We start from the raw sequence: 25,082 nt of genomic DNA on the forward strand, positions 1-25,082 counted from the left end.
ATTTTATTTATGACATATGTGGTTTAATCTAATGCAAATGATATGGTAAACCTTGAAAAAGATATAAGTGCATGCTTCAAAAGACATAATCTCACTTCCAAGTTAGATTTTCCTTACTTCTATTGCATTCAAACAGAGATGTGAGGCTAGTGGACCAACACATCATTTTCTGTAGTGAATGGAAAAAGCTAAGGGTGAATTATTGGGAGTTAAAGCTACATGAGGAGATTGGAAAAATGACATAGACTATACTTAATCCCTTGAGAAGAAGCAAGAATGGTCCTAGGAATTACAAGAGGATTGGATTCCTTCCTGATTATTGTTGGAGCAGCTTAGGCTAAGACAGAGCAAGTTGGTCCTCCACAGCTGTGCTGCTTTGGCAACCAAAAGAGTTTTCTAGTTCTAGTCCTGATCAAAATGTAAAAAATGGAGCTGTCCACCGAGAAGTGGGAAATCAGCAGTGCAAATCAGGAGAAGACCTGGATGCCAAATTCAAAGATCACCACATGCTATGCAAGACAAGCAAGGAGTTCAGGGTAGTAGAAAGTAATTTGCTAAATCGGACGTGCAGCGGCAAATCCTACTTTATTTATGCATTCTTTGACAAATCCAAACATGTGAGTAAAAAGTGGAATTAATGGTCAAAAAGGAAGAACATTTGCAAATGTTTCCAGCTAAAGTTTAAGTGGTATCCAGGGGCTTCCTCTTCCTCTCGATAGCAATAGCACATTGTTGGCCCAAGTAAAGTTGTTATTTGCACAAAAACCTTTTGGAGAGTCTATGAAGCAGAGTTGGTCAAACTAACTCTTGAGATAAGGACCCTGCAAATGGTTATAAACATATGATCTGAATTACAGTTAGTCTTGGACTAAATGATCTTTATCAAGTTTTGTCTTAAGTTTTTCCAACTTTGACATTCAAATATTCTTTTTGCTCCAAAAAAGTTAATGTGCTAATAACAGTTTTTGAAATAGAGACAGCCATGGAGATTATAGATGAACATTTATCTCCTGTTATCATAACACAAGCACAGTTTTAATAAAAAGGTTGGAAGCAGTATCTATTTAAATTAAATTAAAGAAAAAGAAAAGTTTGCTTTTTCTGAGAAAGCAAATTGATATTTTTTCTTTGATTTCCTTATACTTTGGAATGAAGGACTGCTATTAAAACTTTCAGTAAACCTTTAAAATTATGCTATAAAGCAAATATTAAGTTTGGTCTTTAATGAGCCATTTTTGCTATTTTATAGGCATTCTAAAATGACACAGACTCTTCTAGCACTGACTTTCTGGGAACGTTTATCCTTTGTCAGACAGCATGGGACATGGAAGATGAAGTGGGTCCCCACGTTGTCACTGGCACTAATAAGTCCTATGATCCTTAACATCTCTTGACCTCAATTTTCTTCACTGTGAAACTAACACACTTGAGGAGATTGTGCTCCTAATTTTCACTTGTTCGGCTTCTAGATAATGTTTGGCATATATACTATTTGATGAACTCCCCCAGAAATCTGTAGCCCATTAATGGCCACCTCTGAACAACAGATTATTTAACGTTCTTACAAAGATTCCAGTATTCCAGAGTTGGGGCAAAGAAGAGGAATGGGAAGGAAAGACACACAAATACTACTTACTTTTCAAAGAAATGTCTGATAACCAGCAAGACGAAAGCATACGGAATTGTCATGTACAAATGAGAGGGTTTTACAAAGACAAGTCCATCATGATCTTCAAGATCTGACCACTTTATTGTTGGAGGAAGCCAGAACCGTTCCAACCAAAACCATTCTTTAAACGTCTGAAACATTCTAGAGAGATGGAAAAAGAATATGTTAGGCTTATAAAGCAAATACTTAAAATTAAAATAACATCAAACACCATTACTCAAAATACCTATGCCAGAGAGTTTTGAAGACAAGGCAAAATGGAATCCTGTTATTCAATGGGTTTCATGATTGTTCATTGCATTAAACAAGAATTACTCTGCCGATACTCTCAGAACAATTTGGCTGTGGCATGGCAAACTGAAGTTTAACATACCACTGTTCATACTTTTGGCACAACATACATTGATATCATGGGTATGTTTCTTCCTCTTCTATGACTCTATCTATGGTATGAAAAATTATTTAACAGTAATCTATCTCTACACCTTCAACATGCCCAAGGTCAACCTCATGAAAGCTCCAAGTATGTATAAATCTACATTAATACCCTGATAACTTCTTTGGGAAATAAAGAATAAGTATATTTAATTTCATAGTACAATAAGGAGCTCAAATCTGTTCATGTCAACAAATATTTATTGAGATTCTATTATTTGTCAACCACTGTGCTAGGCACTGAAAATATAAAGATTGAAAAGATAGCATTCTTGCCTTGAGGACCTTACAGTCTTGTGGGCAAGGCAGGCCTGAATATCTAGATGACTTTGACATATCTTTTTTAGGTACAATAAAAAAGGCACAGGGTGTTGTTGGAACGAGATGATGGGCACTGAGCCCAGCCAGGAAGTGTCAGAGAAAGATCCCTGGAACAGATGATCCTTGAGATGTCCTGAACAATAATGGAGATAAACTAGGGAAAGGCAGGAAATGGGAGTGGGAAATAGAAGTTTTAAGGAGGGAAAAATGCTATGATCAAATAACCAGAAACAAAGAAGAAAACAGAATTAGATGCCCTAATCTCATTGTTTAAGCTATGAACAATTTTTAGTCTTGACATATTGACCTTGAGGATGTTTTGATTTCATCTTTTAATAGTTAATCAGAGAAAGGAATCAAAATGTCCTCAGATTGATCACAAGGTGGTCAAAGTAACTCTATCGAAACATCTTGATTTGTAAATATTGCAGTTCCCGTTGAACACGACCAGCAGTTTGGTACTACTACAGTGTAAGAATCCAAGGTGTGGGATGGTTACACACAGGTGCCCCGACAGTCTAAGTTCATTGCCTCGGCACGCTTCTTAATAGTGCCCCCTTACTTTCAGAAGTGCTCTAGTTTGGCCAATAAATCATATGGTCACTCTCATCAAAAGGCTGGTGAGTCAAGTAGGACTTTGTCATGGAGGGTGTGAGACCCATGCTAAGCAGCTTGGACTTTAGCTAATGACACCCACTGAACAGTATTATGCAAAGGAGTAAAATGGTCAGATATTTTTCAAAGGCCACTTGGCAGCCAGGTCCTCTGTGAGCCCAAATGGTGTCTTTCTGCAGATAGGAGGATGGCGTCGCCTCTGGGCAGACACAGCCCTTCTACCCAGGGGGCTGAGGGCTGGATGTTAAGGCCCCGTGAGTCCCCTGGCCAGGCACATATGTGGCTACTTGGTTGGCAGTGGTATGGAGTCCGTTTCAGGAGACAGGAAGACTGGAGAGCAATTAGGAGTTTCAAGTGCTGAATACAGTCAGAAATGGGAAGGCTTGCACTGCAGTGCTGGCATCAGGCACTGAGTATGCTGATAGTAACATCCTACATGAGATTACACATGAGATCCCGACGAGGTAGAGAACAAAGAATTAAGAGAGAAGTGAGGTTGAAGGGGGAAATAGACAACCCCAAGAAGCAGAGGTCAAAGAACAAGTATGATGGGAGGGACTAAGGACCCCAGAGGGCAGGAAGTCTCAATCAGAGGTGAGGATCAGAGGGTGGAGTCCTGACGTTACAGATTTCCAACTTCAGGTGAGGAAGAATTCCGGAGTGTGGACCCCGATATCCTTCTGAAAAATCCACACCCCAAGCAACAGCTGAAGCCTGCTGAGATAATTCCGTGCTTCATTTCATCTCTCATCCAATGTTAAGAGATGTGCTTATCCGAAGTAGCACTAACTCGGTCACACCCACAGCTGCAAGGCTTGTGTGCAGAAAGAGAAGTGTTGCCTTCTTTCTCATGTGTTATTTCACTCTGATTTCTACTCTGGGGGAGGATGAGTCCTATGAATATAGCTGCAGTTGTGCAAATATGGAATGAAGATAATCAAGAAAGACTAGTTGATATTTCCTCCCTATCAGGCTGTGGGGCTACAGAAAGGAAAGGGGTGATCCTGGACTCAGGGAGCTTATGACTGAGTCAGGACTCATGTGGCTCTGGACTCAGAGGGAGGCAGTGAGAACAGGGGAGAGGGTAGTCAGGAAGGGGAAGTCACACACTTTGGGAAGGGAACTGGCGATTCAAGCTCGGTTGCCTGGGCCATCTGACATAACTGGCCAAAAGAAGGCATGAAGAGAGGTAATCTGTTTTGAATGCATGGCCAGATACAGCTCAGTAAAAGAACAGGCCTAAGCCTTGAGTCCAACTCCAGCTGAAATTCAAACTTCCTACAGATCTCAGAAACCAACTCTGGCCATGGGAGGCTCTGTGTAATGGGCAAATCTTGGGCCAGGCCTTGACCTTCACCACATCAGAATGAGCTACACCTGCAAGGGCAGAGAGATTTTTTTTTTTTCCCTAAAACTTTGCCTCAGTATGTTCATAACTTTGTTGGCTGTAAATTTAATAGTCTAAGGGTGCCTGGGTGGCTCAGTCGGTTAAGCTTCCAACTTTGGCGCAGGTCATGATCTCACAGTTTGTGGGTTTGAGCCTCGGGTGGGGTTCTGTGCTGATAGCTCAGAGCCTGGAGCCTGCTTCGGATTCTGTGTCTCCCTCTCTCTCTGCCCCTCCCCCACTTGCACTCTGTCTCTGTCTCTCAAAAAAATAAATCAATGTTAAAAAATTTTTTTTTAATTTAATAATCTAGGGTTCAGGGAACAAACAGCAATGGTGATTGAGTTACTTTTTCTTTTGCTATTGTTATAGTAATTGTTATACAAAATAGTTCGCTCACTCCTAGAATGCAACTCCAGGCAGCACAGATTATTTTGTCCAGAGTGAAAACCAATTAAATAAATAGTTTACAACAGCTATTTAGGAGTTGCCACTCTAAATTATGCCCTTGTGCCTCATATGCAAGCAATGAACCAAGATGTTGAAAGCCATAGTAATGCTAATATCCCACAGCTTAAAACATTTAAAGGGAAATAGAAACAATACAAAAGTTGAGGGTGGCCCCTGGAAAATGTGGCTCAGACTGCGAAAAAAATAAATCTAATTATTTATTCATTCTTTTTTATGTGCTGCCACCAAACATCAATTATTGCTGCTTCAAAAACAGTCAAGGATCCCTTCTTCACACCATTCACAAAGTTTAACTCAACATGAAGCACAAACCTTATAGGCCTTTATGGACCCTTATAGGGCTAAAATTAAAACACTCTTAGAAGACTAGATAGGTTTACGCAGTCCTGTGGGTTAGGCAAAGCCTCCTTATATATCACACCAAAAGCACAAATGCCAAAATTTTTATAATTGATAAATTGGACTTCATCAAAATGAAAACCTTTTGTGCCCAAAGGAACACCATCAGGAAGTGAAGAAGACAACCCACAGGATAGGAGAAAATACCTGAAAATCATATGTCTGATCAGTGATTTGTATTTAGACTATATAAAGAACTCTTGCAACTCAATAATAAAAGGACACGTAATCCAACTTAAAAATGGGCAAAGAATCTGAACCTGAATATCTCACCAAAGAAGATACACAAATGGCCACTAAGCTCATGAAAAAAACTCTCAACTTCATTAGCCATGAAGGAAATGCAAATCAAAACCACCTCAGAGGTACTGTTCACACCCAGTAGGATGGTTATCATCATAAAGATAACAGGTGTTGGCAAGGATGTGGAGGACATGGCTGGTGGGAAGTAAAATGGTACAGATGCTGTGGAAGACAGTCTGGCAGTTCCTTGAAACGTTCACCGTGGAGTTACTGTATGACCCAGCAATTCTACATGTAGGCATTCAAGAGGGTATGTAGGAGAATTGGAAGGATTCATGCTACAACATGGATGGCTCTCGAAAATGTGCTAAGGAGCCAGACACAAAAGGCCACATATTGTATGATTCCATTTATGTGAAATGTCCGGAAGAGGTAAATCCGTAGGGACAGAATGTAGGTTACTAGTTCCTTAGGGTGTATGAAGGGAGTGTGGGGCGAAATGGGGAGTGATTGATAATGGGTACAGGGTTTCTTTTTGGGCTGATGAAAATGTTCAAAGATTGAATGTGGTGTTGGCTACACAACCATGAAGATACTAAAAAATGTTGAATTGCACACTTTAGATGGGTGAATTGTGTGGTATATGAATTACATCACAAAAAAAGAAAAAAGAAACAGGAAAGAAGCTTCCTCCACAGGGTGCCTGGATGGCTCAGTCAGTTAAACGTCCGACTCTTCATTTAGGCTCAGGTCATGATCTCGTGGTTCATGAGTTCAGGCTCTGCATCAGGCTCCTCACTGACAGCGTGGAGCCTGCTTGGGATTCTCTCTCTCCCTCTCTCTCTGCCCCTCCCCTGCTCTCTAAATAAATAAATAAATAAATAAATAAATAAATAAATAAACTTTTAAAAAATTAAACAAAGAAGCCTCTTCCGCTTCAACCCTTTTAACCCAGAGCTCATCCTGCTAAAGCTTCCCATTATTTCATTTATGGGGCTTATGTTTACCTCCCAAATTCACCTGTGTCAAGCTTGTGTCCACGAACCAAGAAAAGTAATTAAATGAAGGAAAGACTATATCCAGATTCAGATTTCAGCATGATTTAAAGTTCATGACTTTCTGGGGGAAAGAAATAGCATGCTTTAAAAAGCAAAAACAGACTAACCGCCCTGAAGGAGAAGCGGCTGTCCTAGATGATCGCCCCCCTGGGTGTAAGGGTGTTCGGTAGACATCCACAAGCCCACATTTTAGCTCTAGCAGTGGGCTTTAAAAATTCAGGCGATGCCTCCAGCCAGCCTCTCTACCATCCTGTTACTTCTCTCAGGATGAGATCAGAGGCTAAACACAGAGAAATCAGCTGAAGAAAACCGGGGCCAGCAGTCTCCAATCCTCTGGGCCACTTGGGTCTACTAGCAAGAAACAGGTCACGGTCCCTCAGCCTCCTGCTAGCTGTTCCTACGGCCACAAGCCTGTGCCAGTACCTCTGGCCTCCTTTATAGCCACCTTTCCCTGACCCTAGTGTATCAGACATGCCATTTTGGAGGTAGCCCAGCATCTGGCTCTCAGAGCAGCAGGGGAAATCACCACCAAGGGGGGGGGGGGGGGGCGGAGCACTGCCTTTCCCACTGAGAGAGCCAACATGGACCATTCTCCATCTGCTGACAGTTGGCTGGGATGGCCTAGGCTTGGCCAGTTGGATGCTTTTCTCAGGGCTTTGAGTCTGGAGCAGACAGCGATATCCAGCGGCAGCCGATGGCATCCTGCCTAGGCCGCTGCTGTTGAAAAGATCGTTGTCATCTCTTAGTTTTTTGGCCTTCCTGATCCCATCCCCCCACCCCACCCCCCAACCCCGGTTTCTTGGTTTCCACTGTCATCCAAGTCTGATCCACCGGCCTTCCTTCAGGGCTGTGGGCTGCTTCCAATGAAGCCCTGTGTTTAAGATGGTTAAGAGAGAGGTGGATTTTGTTGCCTCTAACCAAGAGGGCTTACACGGAGAAGCAGGAATCTAGGGGCAGGCAGCCTGTAGCATTTGTCAGTTCCTCCCTCTGATCTCATCTTGCAGACAACGAGCACTTATTTATCCCCTTTCTCCTCTCCCTCTTCCATTTTGGCTCCTGCACTGCCTAAGTTTCAAATCACAGTGGCATTATTAATAGTCACTGTGTAAGGTATTTTTTGGTTCAGTGTAAAAGAGGCTGCTGGCCTCCCTGACACAGCCTTAAAAAGATGCGTGGTAGATGACAAGATATATTACCTGTGCAGCCAGTGAAGCGATATCTTTATGCTGTGTTAATGAAGTATAGCAATATTTCAATAATAGCCAGGTGGAAAGAGAATTAGAAAATACTGACATGGGGGAATACTTGCATTTTTTTATGTTAGAGAGAGAGAGAGAGCTCACATTCGAGGAGGGGAGAGGGGCAGAGGGAGAGAGAGAGAGAGAGAGAGAGAGAGAGAGGATCTTAAGCAGGCTCCATGCTCAGCAGGGAGCCTGATGTGGCACGACATTGGGATCATAACCTAGGATCGTGACCTGAGCTGAAATCAAGAGTCCAGATGCTCAACCGGCTGAATCACCTAGGCATCCCAGGAAAAGCCTGCATTTTTAAAAGCCTACACAGGTTACTGCTGTAAGCACAATCCTGAGCATTGGCAACAATGAATCTGTCATTCAAGGCCTCTATGCCGGTGGCGTCTGGGACAGTCTGGGAAGCCCACTGACTCCCATGGCAAATTCGCAGCCCACCTCTCCATTCCTTTAGCTCAGCTCTAGGCCTTTCTGGCAACTGAAATATTGTCAGCTCTGTTGACAACTCTTCTGTCTCTGCTTGGTACGCTCTTTAAGCAAATGTATTTTACTCGTTGGCCACTCCCAGTGCCTTTCTTTTTTTTTTTCTCATCTGCTACTCAAAAGTCCCCCTTTCCCATCCCTCGTCCATTCTCTGAGTACTGCAACTCCTATTTATATAAAAATATCTGAAGGAACCGTAGTATTTACATTAAAAATATCTGAAGCTCTTTTTTAAAGTAAGAAATATTTGCAAGAAAAATACCTGCATTTATTTCTTTTCACTTTGAGGAAGTATCAGTATTGGAGGTAGCATCACAGTCCAGCTGTGTTTTCCCACCTGCCAATACTGTGGAAGTTTCAAACCCTATTTGCGGCTGCAGCTGCCAGTAGTTTGCAGGAAGACAATCTAACTAATGTGGGTTTTTATGACTCATGATTTTCTGACCTCATGGATACAGAACCCCAACAGGGTGAAAGAAGCCTGCTGAGACACTTTCTCAAATGAACACCATTAAATTTGACCTTAGGACTGAAGAAATAAAACCATCTGGACCACAAGTTCATCACTATTTGAAGCAACATTTTTGCAAAGTACTAAAAAAAAATGTGGCACTTGAACCCTTGCTGAGGTGAGAGCTCCAAGTTAGGCTGAAATTTTGGGCAAACTATCAAATTCTGGTAATTATCCATGCAATCCCTACTGCTAATTATCCATGCAGTACCGACTGTAAGTAACCCCATCACCTGAGGAGATAACGCTACAGAACATATCTCTTGGAGAGAGGAGAGTGACGAGAGAGGGAGTCTACAGAACAGAACACAGCTCTCAGAGGCCAGTGACGAGAAATGGGAAACTAGGCAGACAACTCTAATTGAAGTTACGGTGTATTTCTGAGCAATAAAGTGCTCATTTGAATCGATGTTCACCATCTCAGAGTATTATTAGTGTTGGAGGATGTGAGAGTTGGTGAGAGCTTTGGAGACTGGGTGACCGGCCAGATTACAGTGGGACCAGGGTCCTCTGCTAACAAGAAAGGCAACTCCAGAGGAGCAAAGAGTGTGCCTGGATTGTTCACTATTGTACACCCGAGGCTTGCCACACAGTACACACCAAGTAAGGACTTGTTGAATGGATGGACAGAAGGTTTGCCGAGGCTGGCATAGACTTTTGAACAATCAAGGAGTGATGCTAGAGCCAAAAGTGATATGTAATTTAATTATCTAAAAACCATCTCATTTTTATTAGTTGCAAAACAATTTTTAAAATTTGGTGCAAGGGATCAGGTAAATATGTTTATCTACATTTCATCTGTTTGTGTTTTCTTTGGAATGAATTCTACTAACTTGGCCAAAAAAACTGGTTAAGCCTTCAAGATAAACACATAGGAAAACATTAGCAGCTACTTGCTTCCTGTCAATGGTGTAAGGACTGAGCCAACTGTAAATTCCAGCTCTAAAAGCATTTTAAGGGGCGTCTGGGTGGCTCAGTTATAAGCCTCTGACTCTTGACTTCCGTTCAGGGCATGATCTCACAGTTCGTGAGATCAAGTCCTGTGTCAGGCTCTGCACTGACAGCACTGAACCTGCTTGGGAGTCTCTCCCTGCCCCTCCCCTCTCGTGCGTGCTCTGGTGTGCTTTCTCTCAAAATAAATAAAAACTTAAAAATAAATAAATTGTGCCATTTCAAATGGATAAGACAATGCAAGTGATAGACTAACTTACCTCTGAGGAATATTTATTGTGATTAAATTAGTGCACTAAAAGCCTATAAATGTTTGGGCTTACAGTGAGAAAACTGAAGAGAAAAATGAATGAAAAATAAATAAATAAATAAATAAATAAATAAACAAAACCTATACTCTGTGTAGAGAAGTAACTGACTTACAATAAGATAAGTAACTCTCTCATGTTAAATTTTACCATTATATCAATTTAAAACCTTGAAGAAATTCAAGACAGACCTATAGCTTAAAAAAAAGAAAAATACAGAGCATTTGCAAACACAACCAGGATATCACCTCAAAGATGTCATTGAGGGGTATCAGGATGTCTTGAGTATTCAATGATTCTTCCTTTTGGTTATAGTCCCCATATACCCCTGGCCCCAGGTCTTCCCTGGGCATGTGGCTGTCCTGCCATGTGAGACACTGCCCAACCTCCCCTGTGGCTAGATTTGGCCATGCGTGACTGTCCACGTCAATGACACAGCAGTGGAATTCACTTGAGTAATCTCCCTAAATACCAAGCTGTGTGTCTCTGTTTCTCTCTTTCTTCCATCCTAATAACTAGAAAGAGGGATGACAGGATAGAAGCAATCTTTGAGGCCAATTAGCCCATTATTCTGGCCTACCACATGTCTGCACAGTTAAATACAAGAGAAAGAAACTCTTGTTGTCAAGAAGCCATTGAATTTTGGGTCCTTTTTGTTTTAACAGCTCAGACCGTAACTCTCACATATATAGAAAAATATGAAGGAGAAGGAAATAAGAACTACATTGCCATATTGTGTTATATTTTTTCCAGGTAGATTATAAAATCTGGAGACATCTGCTCAACAACAACAAAAATATCACTTAGAGAACAAAAAGGAAGCCTATAGACTGGGAGAAAATATTTGCAATATTTGCAATAGGAAAACATTGTATCTAGAATATATAAAGAGCTCAGTAATTTAAATTCAATAATTTAAAAACTCTGGGGGACTTTTTAAAATAATAAGTCAATTGGGGACCTGTATTTCCATTAGTATTCTGCCTACTGGGGAGCATGCTCAGGATTTGCTCTGCCTACAGGGCTTCTTGTATGGAGCCTGTGCCAATTATCAATTCATTGCCTCTCAACTGCAAATCCACCGTTTTTTTTTTGCCTGTCTGTGAACGGGTCTGCTTCCTTTCCTATTTTCCCTTTGCCAGCTGGCCCTGGAGCTCTATCAATAGAGGATGGTGGAGGGATGTTGCAGGATGAAAGGGTTTTGCTTCCTGACTCTGGTGCACTCCCAGTGAAAGGCTCCAGGAGCCCTGAGCAGCCAGCAGATTCTCCCTGGGGAGTTTTGTACTTGGGGAGTGCTGCCAGTGAGACACTTTCCAGTGACTAGGTCTCCCCCGCATTCTAGAGGGCAGATTCCTGGCAAGTTCTAGGGGGCTGCTTTCCAGCCTATTCTGCTGGTAATTCCTCTGTGTCTTCCCCAACAGGTGTGCCTCTGGCGGAGGGGGAGGGGGCGGTGCAGATAGGGTGGCATTTCCTTTCATGCTCTAGCTCAGCCCCAGGGGTCATGAGGGTTTCCTACAGCAGTGATCCCTGCATTCTATACAGTTCTTCCTACTGGCCAATCCTTTATTTTCTCCAATCTTGATTGGGCCCAGACTGCCTTGGTGGAAAAGTCCAATTTTTAATCTAATATGCTTAATCTAATATGAATTAACAGAAGCTAAAGTTATTCTGAACAAAAAAAATCAAAAAGTCAAAAAAGCCTCTGAAGTTCCAAAGCAGAAGGGAGAACCCTCTCATTTTTCCCTTCTAATATTGTGTGTAGAGTTTGGTTACAGATTAAATGATGCCTGGAGATTTCAGAAAGATGTGCTTCTCCTCCTCTGCTCCTTTCTCCATTCCAAGGCTTAGGTTAATGTCCCCATGAGCAGCCATCACTTTCCACTAGGGCAATAAGTTCTCCCTGTTTAGTAAACATAACTGGGATATTTTCCCAGCAAAACTAATAAACTCCTAAAATGCCAACTAGGCACTTGGCATCTGTATGGGGTCAAGCTCTCTTTGAAGCCAGGGCTATCCCCTAGTGCCATTCTCTTCAGGCCATGTTTCTCTTGGCTCTGTAATAAAATTTCACAATACGCCTTGATCTGGGTTCCTAGCTTAAATAGCCCGCTTCCTAACTTAAATATTGAGCCAATGAAGTTTAATTCCTAGAAAATCACAACTTACTGTGTGCTGTTGTGTGCAGAAAAACCCAACGTGGGGATGGCTCTGCCAGAGGCTTAGGGTCCCAGCGGCTCCCCCTTTGTTTGGAGGCAGCTCCTCATGGCCTGCCCTCACCTCTGCATGGTCTCCTGGGAATGACCCTGGAACACTAGATCCCTGTCTGCTTTTCCAGGCTGACTTGTGCCTCCCATGCTCCTCACTTTGTGATCTCGAAAGTCAGGTCTGCTTTCAGACTCTTGAGAACAAAACACAAAGTTCTTACCTGCCTCCCAGTATGTGCATTGACTATTCCTTCTGCCAGGACTCCTTTTCCCCATCTTCACCCAACTCTCTCCTCCTAATCCTTCAAGCCCCAACTTAAGCCTCCCTAAGAGTTCCAGCAAGGATTTCCCTGCCCCCTGCCCCCCACCACACATTGCTCCAAATCTAAACCAAACATTGCCATCGCCCCCTGTTCTTTTCCTTCATAACCTGTATTAAATTTGTAATTACATGTTTGTATGTTGATTGGATTCTGGCTCCCACCTTAGACTTCAAGATGCACAAGAATAGGCGGGACACCTGTTTTGCTCACAACAGCATCCCTAACTTGGCATACAGTAAGTGTACAAACAGTAAGTGCTCAATAGATATTAAGGGAGTCAGTATACAGCACAGTAGTCAAGCACATGGATTTTGGAGCAGACTGCTGGATTTAAGAACTGGTTCTGACAGTTGACTAACTATGTGCCCCAGACAGCTAACTTAATGTCAATGTCAATCTCTCCATCTATAAAACAGTGGTGGTAACTGTACTCCGTGAGTGAGTAAATGTTTGTAAATCACTTTATCACATGCCTGTTAATAAATAATAAATAATAAATAAATAATAATAAATAATAATAAATTGGAGTCAAGCTGTTCAATATCATTTGCCCTTCTGAAGAGGAGGAGCTGAAATGAACTTTCTTCTTTAACTTTAAATTCTTTAACTGACACCTCTTAAATTAAGTTATTTAAAAATAATATACAGTGCTGTGATATAGTTAAAACTACTACATTTTTAAAAAAAACATAAATGATACCACCCTTTAGAGTAATAAGTTTAGGAGTCACCAAAATGTTCAAGCCTACCTAGGAATATATGTGAAACTGGACAAAAAATATGTTTAGGCTATAGTTAATAAATACTACTTCAGTCTCAGTGTTCATAATAATGATTTTTAAAAATCTGAAAGGTTTAAGTATATTTGTTAGCTCTATGCAATAACATTCAGCTAAGACTAACAATTATGATGTTTACCAAAATGAGAAGTGTTTAGACTTGTAAAAAAAACCCCAAAATTCAAAATTATATCTATACTATAATGATATGATGGTATATCATCTCATTTTTATACTACTTTATACATATACATCTCAGTGTGTGTGTGTGTGTGTGTGTGTGTGTGTGTGTGTGTGTGTGCAAAGGCAAACTAGAAGGAATGAAAAAATGGTAAAATTCTTGGTGTTGAAAATTTTAAATTATTGTTACTGTTGACAATTTGTTACTGATGATCCAATATTAGGAAAATTTATAACCGATTTCTGCTTAATGACTCAAATCAACAAAAGTAAATTTTGCTCTAAAAACCATACAATCATCCAGTCCAGCCCTGTACATATGAAGAAACGGAGTCCCAGGGAAATACAGGTGCACTGTCCAAGCAAACCCAGGAAAGCCAGCTTTTTCCCAATACACACACAGTTTCCCATTACTAAAAGGTGTTATTAAGGTGATTTGTTTCACATTAACATTTTAAGACAATCATTTTTTCATGTAAATATTTCACTTACAAAAGCTAATGGCTGATTTGAAGTAAGGCAAGTTTGTTACCTACCTAAAACTTCTCATAGCCTTCTTAAAGATGCAAAAGCTAACTATGAGAATATCTTTTGTACTCTAACAATTCCAGAGAAAATAGAGTGTGCTTCCATAGCCAGTAGAAAGATCTATCTATATAAACTGACTTGAGATGCCAAAGGTAATGAAGATAAGAGAGAAAATGCAGCTTACGGAGACAGGATTCACCAAAATGTAATTCTTCTAGATGCCTCTTCAACTTTATCACATTTCTACTTTATCTCTGTTCCAGTCATTAATTGACAGACATTGCCAAAGTCCAGCTCAGGGCCAAAAACGAGGCCCTGATCAAGGATGTTTACTGAGACCAGTCACAGGGCTAAGAACTTGCAGAAAAGCAGGTATGACTGAAATCAGAAGGATGTGAAGCAAAGTTACAGAATAGATAAGTCTTAGAAGCATGTAAATCCTAGGGTTCAAAGAAAACGGGCCGAGAGATGATTGGGAGGGAATCTATGAGAAAGTTACATAGGATGGATTGTTCATAATTCTGCCTTCAAAGGTAGAATTCCTCCCCACCCCCACCCCCCATTCTTTTAAAGTTAACTTTCGAAGTCTAAAAGGTAAATGAATAGCTGGGTAACTAGGCAAGGCTTTTGCAATGTAAAGAAATTTTAACCCAGTTAGCATCACATCACCATTTCCTTTCCAACTGCTATTAAATATTTTGCTCCTCTCCACCGAGTCCTTTCTTGCAAGCTCTCTTCCCTGGCCTGGTCAGTCACCCATCTTGCTCCACAAATTACCCTGTTATTAGTCACAGGCACAAGTGAGTGATGTAGGCAAGAAGGGGGCTGGGAAGCTCGCTGACGGTGACTCACAGAAGAGCCTGAGGAGACGCCCTGGTCCTGTCTCAGTTCTCCCATTTGAGAGACCAGAGGATTGGCCTCGTGTCTGCAGAGCCCTCCTGGGTGGCGCGGAAGGGGGCTGCTGCAGGAGCCTCCCCGCCATGTAGTCAGAAGAGTCAGCAAGACTGTCCCACAAACTGCAGGCCTGTAACTGATGAATATAATCAAAAATTAAAAAAGAAGAAAAAAAAAAAAGAATGTAGTGCTTCACACACCAGCTCAAGTAGCTCGTCTTTCAACCAGTCACAAAACTTGAGAAAGAACTATGGCTTTAGTGTCAGAAAGCCCAAGGTTCGAGGGCCAGCCCTGCCTCCTAAAACTAAGTGAACTTGAGCAACTCAGTCCCTCTGAATCTTTGTTTGCTCCGCGTGCTCCATGGTGCCAGTCCTGCCTTCCACAGAGACCTATTGCAGATTAAGAGTGATTCGGTATGTAGAAATACCTGAACACGGCAGAATGCTGGACCTATGTTACAGAGTCATGGTATCTTATGATCTTAACCCTTACCGGGTCTGGCCAAGAATCTGACGTCAGGCTGGTTTAGACAGTAGGATTAAATTCTAAGTTTAAAAAGATTCCCCAAGGGAGAGTAAGGAGACACCCCTGCCCCTTCATGACTACGTTCTCCCCATAACCTGCACATTGCTCACTGCTGGGAAACGATAACCAGTTCCATTTCTTTCTTTCAGTAAGGGAAGCCTACGTGATGGACACAAACTTTGCCAAACAGAAAACTTGGAGACAGTCCTGCAGAGGCAATACTACACAGTGTCATCTAGTTCAGACCTTCCCGATGATCAGACTCCCCTAGGGTGATACCCAGACCCCAGCACCCCCCAATCACGACACACCGTGGTAGAATTTCTGGGGCAGGACATGGGGCAACCCTAGGCCTATTGGCTTACCAAGGAATAGGGGTTTGGGACTCTGAATGCTCATCGTCACCCTTTCCCGATACCTGACCTAGGAGAGTGCATGACTTCCTCTAAGCCTTGAATTCCTCATCTGCAAAATAGGCACAATATTTTTTACTTCTCTACAGTCTAAGTCGGCATTAAATAAGGTCATGTGTCTAAATCACTTTGTGTAACTTGGGGCGTCCAGGAAGTGCTCAATAAGCTGTAGGTGTTAGTACTGTCACTATTTACATTTCCTCATCAATGGCACCATGGCCTTCCAGGTGGCCCAATAGTCAGCCATCATTCACCGGCTTCCTGCAATACCCTCATCAGTGTTAAGGCTGCCTAGACCAAGTGTTGGCAAGGCGGCAGCTTTTCTGAGGGATGAGTGTCACTTGACGCGGTAACTCAGTTCCTCAGTGACAGAGGGATTTCTTACCTCACTAGAACCTGTCTTGGGCAGTGTCACCAAAGGAGTCATTTTATGAAAGAGAGTAAAACCTAAAGGAGGGTGTGGGGCCCCATCTTGATCAAGAAAGAATCTGGAACATTCCCCTCACAGATGAGGAGGATGCCAAATTACTTTCAGGGAAGGACATGGGGTTACTAAGGCACACTGATGAAGCAAGCCCAGATTTTAATGGTTTTAAAACATATGCTTACGTAATACTTAAAGGCAGGGTTTCCTGTCACACAGCCTGCTGCCCCCGCAGAATGAAGCAGTCTTTGGAAAAGAACAAGATGACAAAGATTCTAGAAATCTTCAGAGGAGGGTGAGGTGTGGTGGGTGTGGAAGCTTACAGTATGGGGCCTAGAGGTAGTGAAGGAGTGCAGGAAAAAAATCCCAACTGTATGTTCGCAAGGGCCTTCTTCTTTGAGTCCGAAATCACAACAAATTTAGGACAATAAGGGGCACGTGGCTGGCTCAGTCAAACGTTCAGCTCCTGATTTTGGCTCAGGACACGATCTCACGGTTTGTGAGTTCAAGCCCGCAGTCGGGCTCTGCACTGTATCAGCACAGCGCAATTTAAGTACAGAGCGGGAGAGACAGAGACAGAGAGACAATAGAGATCAAGAGAGACAGAGACAGAGACTTAGGGAGGGCATGTGCAAAGTCTAGAACATAGGGAAAATATTTCATTTATTCATTTTACAGCTTTTGATTAATGATTAAATCCATGGCTTCAAATTTAGAGCAATTTTGCCTGCAAAAGTAGCTGGAGGGAAAAACATCCTGCATATATTGTATGAAAATGCAACATTATTTAAAAATAAAAATTTTCCTAGGTTTCCAGACTTTTTTTTTGAACTTTTTAAAATTTATTTTTATTTTTTAGAGAGAGACTGAGAGTGTGAGTGGGGGAGAGGGGCAGAGGGAAAGAGAGACAGAATCCCAAGCAGGTTCCATGCCCAGCTCAAAGCCCAACACGGGGCTCGATCCCATGACCCAGGGGGTAATGACCCGAGCCAAAATCAAGAGCCGAAATCAAGACCTCGGGTAATGACCCGAGCCTACTGAGCCACCAGACTTTTCAAACATACATTCTTTCCAAAAGGGTATCCTTAACTTTCTCCCTAAAACATAATTTTCATTTCAGTCTCTGATTTCTGTCTATTAATGCAAATCTATGCTACAAACAAGAGAAAACACTATGCTAACATATACAGAGTTCCCTATGTCAAGGCCACATCTTGCACCCAGTCAATACCCTTTTCCCTGGGGGACATACGTCGGTCATGTGCCAATGTGATTTTCCAGCTACTCCTCTATTGATCCTAATTTGAGGTCTACGGCTTCCTAAGCCTTCCTTTTTAGAGACCTTTTTCTTTAAGCTAAGACTTTTTTCTCCAAGAAATATAGTTGGCTGTAGTGCTACTGGGGATGACTAATCCGAATTTTGTGAGCAGGGCAACATGTGAACCTAGGGGAAGAGACGGTGGTGGAACTGGAGTAGAGAGGACCCACAGGGCAGGCGGCTAGCTTCACATGCTGAACGGGGGGATTCAGAGTTCCTCTGTGTCACTCATGTTAGTGAAGTTTAAATATGGATGTCTTAAGGCCGATGTGAAAGACAGCAATGCTCTGAAAGATGGTGAATGAAAGGATTGCATGATATTCAACAGCAAAGATCCCAAGTGCAAGAAGTGTATGAAATATAAGTGAAAGAGACACCACTCTAGGGGCATCTGGGCGGCTCAGTCGGTTAAGAGTCTGGCTTTGGCTCAGGTCATGATCTCATGGTTCACAAGTTCCAGCCCCGATTTGGGCTCTCTGCTGTCAGCACAGAACTTGCTTCAGATCCTCTGTGCCCCCACCCCCACTCTGCCCCTCCCCTGCTTGTCCTGTCTCTCAAAAATATGTAAATATTAAAGAGAGAGAGAGAGAGAGAGAGACACTAAACTTGTGTGGAGTCTCTTAAAATATACCAAGAGATCCCTATTGGAGCCTCAGTGAAGTCCTTTCGTTCAAGGGTGGGGAGAACCCTAGATGCTTCTCTTCCCTGCCAAGTGAAGCTGTTTCTCAGTAAATTTTTCTTCCTGCTAGTTTATGAGGTTGGGAATGTTACTCAGCTGTCAGTCACCTTATTAAATCTAAGCAATTTCAACCTTTGCCATGCTGTCAGGTGGATGTTTACAGGGCGTGATGGTAGAGAGAAGTCACATTTACATAGTCCATGGCAATTCTGAAATCGCTCAGCCTTTGTCACTCTGTCATGCATCAATTAGTGATATCATTAAGCACCAACTGTGTACAAAGGGCCCTAAGCTTCATGCCCAGGAGCAGTCCCACCCTTACACCCTGGCCTTATTTTAAAAGATGCCACTCTGGCATTCCTCTGGCCACACTTGTCTCCCACTGGGCAAAGAGTCCATAGGCCCAAGGCTACATGCCCCCACACACACCATAGCCCCTTTCTAGACTCGCTAGGGCTGCCTAGGACCCTAGAATTCCATGCCTAAACAACCTCTAAGTCCACTTCCAAGGCCTACATGGACACTTCTCCAGGTGTATTCTTCAAAAAAGTGACAGCACAACATACCCTTAGGCCTAGGGATGGCCAAAAGCAGACTGTTGGGGAGGAGACGAGGAACTCACACTTGGGCACCTACACTGGGGCATCTGCACACATATGTCCTGGGCTTCTAGCCCAGCAGGACAATTTTGGGGCTGGGAAGGGGGATAGGGCCAGGCTGAGGGCCACCTAATTCCACACGCACTCCTGCCCTGGGCCCTTCCAATGTTAGGGGTGGGCCTGTCTACAGGGCCTCAGGGTAGGTCTGCAACTCTAGAAAGTCCCAGCAATTCTGGAAGCCAAAGATCTACCCAGGCTGTGCAGCCACCAGAGGAGACAGAAATCCTCATGTAATTTCTGACTGTCCAGCTGAACCATTCCTTCCCAGAGAAAGCGCCTTCTTCATTAGCAGAAAGTAGTTTATTCACTCCAGCTTACACATGCTTCCCCAGTTTCCCCTCTAGCAGACTACTGCTTCACTGTTGGCTCTCCCCTCACTAGAAGGTAGGCAGGAGAGATAATATTTGTGATCAATGGGGTTTGTGTTTAGCAAAGCTTTTGGTAAGGTGTAGAAAACTGTAGGCTAAAAGGCAGGGGTGGGGTGTGTTGGTCATGAATCCCTTCTGCATTCTCTACTGACCCACTAGGAATTGCTTTGGTGGGATGTGGGGCGAAGGCCCCTGCAAGCAAGGACTGTGGGCTCAGGGGACAGGGTAAGAGATGTGATTCAGATGCCCAGCGGCTCTGATATCTGCTTTTGCACCTGTAAACTCGGAATAGCAGCATTATCTTTTCACAGACCTTTACAGAAGTTCAATGAGGAGCACCTGGGGGGCTCAGTCGGTTGAGTGTCCAACTTCGGCTCAGGTCATGATCTCGCCATTCGTGAGTTTGAGCCCCAGATCAGGCTCCATGCTGTCAGCTCAGAGCCCACTTGGGATCCTCTGTCCCCCTTTCTCTCTGTGCCCCTTCTCTCTCTCTCTCTCTCTCTCTCTCTCTCTCTCAAAAACGAATAAACATTTAAAAAAAGTTCAATGAGATGATCATAATTATAACGATCATAACATACATCACAATTTACAAAATTTCCTTCCTCACATTCCACTCATTGTATCCTCAGAAAACCATGCCCTCAATTTACAGATGCAAAGTGAAGGTTATAGGGATAAAGTTACTTGCTCAAGGTGACCCAGAGCTAGACTCAAAGTAAACTCTGAGGGTAAAAAGGCTATTTCTCTTTAAAGTACCTGGTTTTGCCTTTCCTCAAGTCAGTATCTGTAAATGTGCGCTGTGAATAACTCTTCCCCATACAAATAATCAGTTCTGTCACTTGTGATGACTTTGAAGCAATGTGCTTTTGAAAGTCCTTCTCTCACAGGGAAGAGACTGGAAGCTGGAAAGTGCAGGACAGATAGAGCTAACCTTTCCTTCCTTCTGATTAGAAAGGGGGTTCAGGGAAATGGGAAGGGGAGGGTGGGGGCCAGACCAGAGCACAGATGGAGCTCTTCGCCACCTGGTGCTCTCAAAGGAAACTTTCACTCAACCTCTCTCCTCTCAAAACAAAACAAAACAAAACAAAACAAAAAAACAAAAAACAAAACCAGAATATGGACCTACAGTATTTCATAGAGAAGAACACGGCACTTGCCTTCCCCAGACACCTCTCCTCCCCAGAACACATAAAACAATATCACATAATAATAAAGCTTTGGGTCACAGCTGTAGTTTTCCAAGATCACAGCTAAGAAAACACAGTAGAGATAAAATAAAACAAAATGTAAAATAAATTAAACAGTAAACGTACAAATAAAATGAACAGTACCTTGAGTATAAATGAGAGCTTTCTGCAGAGGAATTCACGTACTATATATGTATGTACGTGTGTATATATATACGTATATATATATAAAAGTTTCGCCTTCACTTTCACAGCATCCCTGCAGAAGCAGAAAAGGGAAACATAATTAACAGTCTATACAATTATACCCATAAGTTTCCTTCTAACTCTAAAACTTTAAGTCAGGGTTACAAACTGGTGGCAGATCTTGATATAGGCTGAATTGGACCTCCCAATCAGTTTGGGACCTACATAGTGCTTTAAAACAATTTGAGCCAACATTTCAAATTTAGGAATTTTCACATAAAAATCCAGATCTATAGTTTCATTTGAAAAGACCAGAAGATCTGGAAATAATCATAGGACCTGCAGGCCTTAAGGGAGGCACAAGATTAATCACCAGGCCCTGCTAATCACTGCTAATTTGTTACCTGCTTTGCTTTCTAAGCCATTTAACTTTGTGATTCCTTATGTCTCTAAGATTTATCAATGTGAACTATGTCTTCAAAGTCAGTGCAAGTTAAGTAAAGATAGTATGAGCCTAGCACAGCCTCATTTAATGATTATAGTTTGTATCAGCGCATGGTGTTTGAAGGAGCCAGTTGTGACCCATTAATGCACTGGCTCTCAACTCTGGCTCTCTATGGGAATTACCTGGAAAATATTTTTAAGCCAAGCTCTCCCCTTAGACCACATAAATCAGGATCTCTGAAGGTGCCATCCTGTCATCAGTATTGTTGTTATTGTGGCTTAACAAACATATGTATTAAAGCACAGTGTAGGATAGTAAAGTAACAAATCACTAAAGTAAACACACCTGTGTTAGAACCAACAGCCAGACCAAGAAACAGGGTATTACCAGCATCCTAACCCCTGCATTTGTGTCCCTTCCCAGTCACTACCCCACTTTCTCCAACTATCCTAGACTAACTTCTAACAGGAAGGATTAATGTTGCCTAGTGGAACTTATATGAACAGAATCCCACTGAATGCATTCGTTTGCATGTAGAGTCTTTCCCTCAACATGTATGACTAAGATACATCCAGGTTGATGCAGGTAACAGTGGTTGACTCATTTTCACTGGTGTTTAGTATTCCATGGTATAACTATATCGCAATCTATTTTTTTATTCTCCTGTTGAAGGAAATGTGGGTTGTTTTGAATTGGGGGCTGTAACAAATAATGCTATTTGTTAACATTCTCGAACATACCTTTGGTAAACATACATATGCATTTCTGTAGGGCATATAGTTACGCAGTTTTCTAAAGCTGTTGTGCCAATATATACTCCCACATGTGTGTATGAGAGTTCTAGCTGCTTCACATTCTCACCAACACCTCTGTGGTCTTTCAAATTTTAGCCTCTCTGGTGGGTGTGTAGTGGTACGTCCCTGTGGTTTTAATTTGCATCCCCCTAATGGTTAATCAGGGGAAGTACCTTGTTTCATATTTTTGAGCATGTTTCATGTTTCTTGGCCATTTGGATATGCTCTTTTGTGAAGTACCTGTTCAAATCTCTTGCCCAGGGGTGCCTGGGTGATTCAGTTAGTTAAACATCTGACTCTTGATTTTGGCTCAGGTCATAATCTCACGGTTCGTGAGTTTGAACCCCGTGTTGGGCTCTGTGCTGACGGCACGGAGCCTGTTTGGGATTCTCTCTCTCTCTCTCTCTCTCTCTCTCTCTCTCTCTCTCTCAAAAATAAACATTAGGGGAACCTGGGTGGCTCAGTCGGTTAAGCGGCCAACTTCAGCTCAGGTCATGATCTCACGGTCTGTGAGTTCGAGCCCCATGTCGGGCTCTGTGCTGACAGCTCAGAGCCTGGAGCCTGCTTCAGATTCTGTGTCTCCCTCTCTCTGACCCTCCCCCGTTCATGCTCTGTCTCTCTCTGTCTCAAAAATAAATAAACGTTAAAAAAAATTAAAAAAAATAAACATTAAAAAAAATCTCTTGCCCTATTTTCTATTGTGTTGGTCTGCCTTTTTTAATGGACCTGTTTACTGATTCTGGACATGACTCTTCATTGTTTATATGTATGGCAAATGTCTCCTTCCCCTCTGCAGCTTGTCTCTTACTCTTTTAATAGTAAGCTTTGATGGAAAGAAGCTATTTGCTTTAGGATAGTCCAATATATAGATCTTTTTCATTATGCTAGTACTTTTTGTGTCTTGTTTTTAAAAAAAAATCACTGCCTGCCCCCAGGTCATGAATATATTCTATTTCGTCATCAAGAATGATGTTGTCCAGTGGAAAAATAGTTGGAGCCAAATATGTAACTGAAAGTTTTCTCCTAGTCACATTTAAGGAAGAAAAAAAGTGAAACTAATTGTAATAATGTATTTTATTTAACACGATATATCTCAAATACTATCATCTCAACATATAACCAGTATAAAAATTATTAATGAGACATTATGAATTTTTTCTCTCTGGTAAGTTTTTGAAATCTGGTGTGCGTTTTGCACTTATAACCTGTCTCTACTGGACCAGCCATATTTCAGGGACACAATTGCAACAAGTTGCTAGTGGCTATCATATCAGAACAATGCAGATTTAGAAATTATAGTTTTACCCACCACACCTAAATTAACATTCAGATGTGCATAAATTTTGAGGTTAGAATCAGGATTCTAGGCTTTTCCCCCCATCTGTATATTCAAATGCCTATCCCTTCTGTATAGTATCAACATGATCATAAATCAAGAGTCCAAATAGATGGAGGCTTATGTCTAGAATCTCTAGTTCATTTCATTGGTCTACTGTGCCTTTGGCTTTAGTTTCTTTTCTTTTCTTTTTTTTTTTTTTTAAGTTCCCTAGTTGATTCTTATATTCAGCCAGTATTGAGAACCACTACCAGTAGGTCACAAAATTTATTAGTAGCTATGACCAGAAATTTTATGGAGTGGAATGGGATGGAATAGAAGAGAAAACATCAATACGTACCCAGTATTGTTCTGTGAAACTTTCATTTCGGTCAGGGTGTGTGTATGTGTGTGTGTGTGTGTGTGTGTGTGTGTGTGTGTGTGTATTTAAATTGAGATCTAAAAAGTATTTCTTACCATCAGTGATGTCCCCCCCCCCCACCAAAAAGGTCTGAAATCTACTACAATAGTGCAATCTGTGAACCAATTACTTGGGAAAATTCAGCTTGCATGTTATCTTATAGTTGTCATCTAGAAATGCTCTGAAGCTTTATTCTTATACCATTGGTTATAGACCAAAGCAGATCTCCATTTGAAACAAGTCAGGGAAAGCCACTTACAGCTAATAGGACAGGAGGAGCTCATTATAAAACCCTGCAACTTTGACCCAAAGCGGAATATGATAATGAATTCATGATGTGAACATTACAAATGAAAATTGCTAATCTGCATAATTTGAGATTTGTTCAGCATCAGCAGATTTTATGGTTTTCAAGTTTTAATGGGATGTCAAACAAGAAAACAAAATTTGAGGGGAAGAAATTGAAGCCAATTTAGCTATTAAATGATGTTAAATAACCTTCGTTATTGAAGAAAATGCTCTCAGAATTTTTGCTTGAATTTTGAAAGGATTATTTTAATGTTCGGCTTATGTCAAGATCAATCTAATCAACAACTATTTATTGACTATCCACTAAAATATGTCTGGCAAAGGAATCAAAATAAGAGGAAAACACTTTGTTCTTGCATACAAGTACTCTGTAGAGAACAAATGGATTGTGGCATACGATTTTCCCTAAGTACTTCATTTTAGAACATGGATATAGTAAATAAAAATGATTTCAAGCCCCTTAATGTAACATTTTGTCTCTCCAAATGTAATATTTTGTCTCTTCAAATGCATGCCTTATCTGTGAATTTCACAGTTTTCCCACTAAGAGATAAAGGAGGGATATACTTGGTGGTTATTTCATAAGACATACAAATGTTGAATTATTATGTCATATACCTGAAACTAACACCATGTTCTATATCAGTTATACCTCAAAAAAAATTAAAAAGCTGGAGACCTGTTTTCATTTTTCCCTTCTCCAGTCCTAGTGACCACATGTCACATGTTTCAGAAGGCCCAGCTACAAAGATGGAAGAAGAACCATCTATGACAGAAAGAGAAATAAACCTTGGTTACACACACACACAATATATGTATCCTTTGGTTTTATTTTTATATTATCCACCTGCACGTAAATGTATGTGTGCAAGAGAGAGACTGTGGTGTGTGTGTGCGTGCCAATCTTTAAAAAAAAATTTTTTTGTAATGTTTATTTATTTTTGACAGAGAGAGACAGAGCATGAGCAGGGGAGGGGCAGAGAGAGAGGGAGACACAGAATCTGAAGCAGGCTCCAGGCCCCGAGCTGTC

General features: G+C 41.7%; 1 protein-coding gene across 8 annotated transcripts in view; it reads right to left on the reverse strand.

Moving 5' to 3' along the window:
- CERS3 (ceramide synthase 3) overlaps positions 1–25,082 on the reverse strand; it is a 125,304-nt gene that overhangs the window by 84,194 nt on the left and 16,028 nt on the right. For 5 of the 8 annotated variants that reach the window (XM_042941156.1, XM_042941160.1, XM_042941158.1 and 2 more), the window contains 3 exons: positions 24,732–24,818; positions 20,727–20,841; positions 1,637–1,810 (listed from right to left, as the gene is read on the reverse strand). In XM_042941156.1, the coding sequence (XP_042797090.1) occupies positions 1,637–1,809 (173 nt within the window). In that variant the 5' untranslated portion in view covers position 1,810; positions 20,727–20,841; positions 24,732–24,818. Of the gene's footprint in view, positions 1–1,636; positions 1,811–20,726; positions 20,842–24,704; positions 24,819–25,082 lie in introns of all 8 variants that reach the window. The other 3 variants (XM_042941157.1, XM_042941161.1, XM_042941155.1) reach the window with 2 other exon arrangements.

The sequence above is a fragment of the Panthera leo genome, chromosome B3 (assembly GCF_018350215.1).
Source record: "Panthera leo isolate Ple1 chromosome B3, P.leo_Ple1_pat1.1, whole genome shotgun sequence".
Taxonomy (NCBI): domain Eukaryota; kingdom Metazoa; phylum Chordata; class Mammalia; order Carnivora; family Felidae; genus Panthera; species Panthera leo.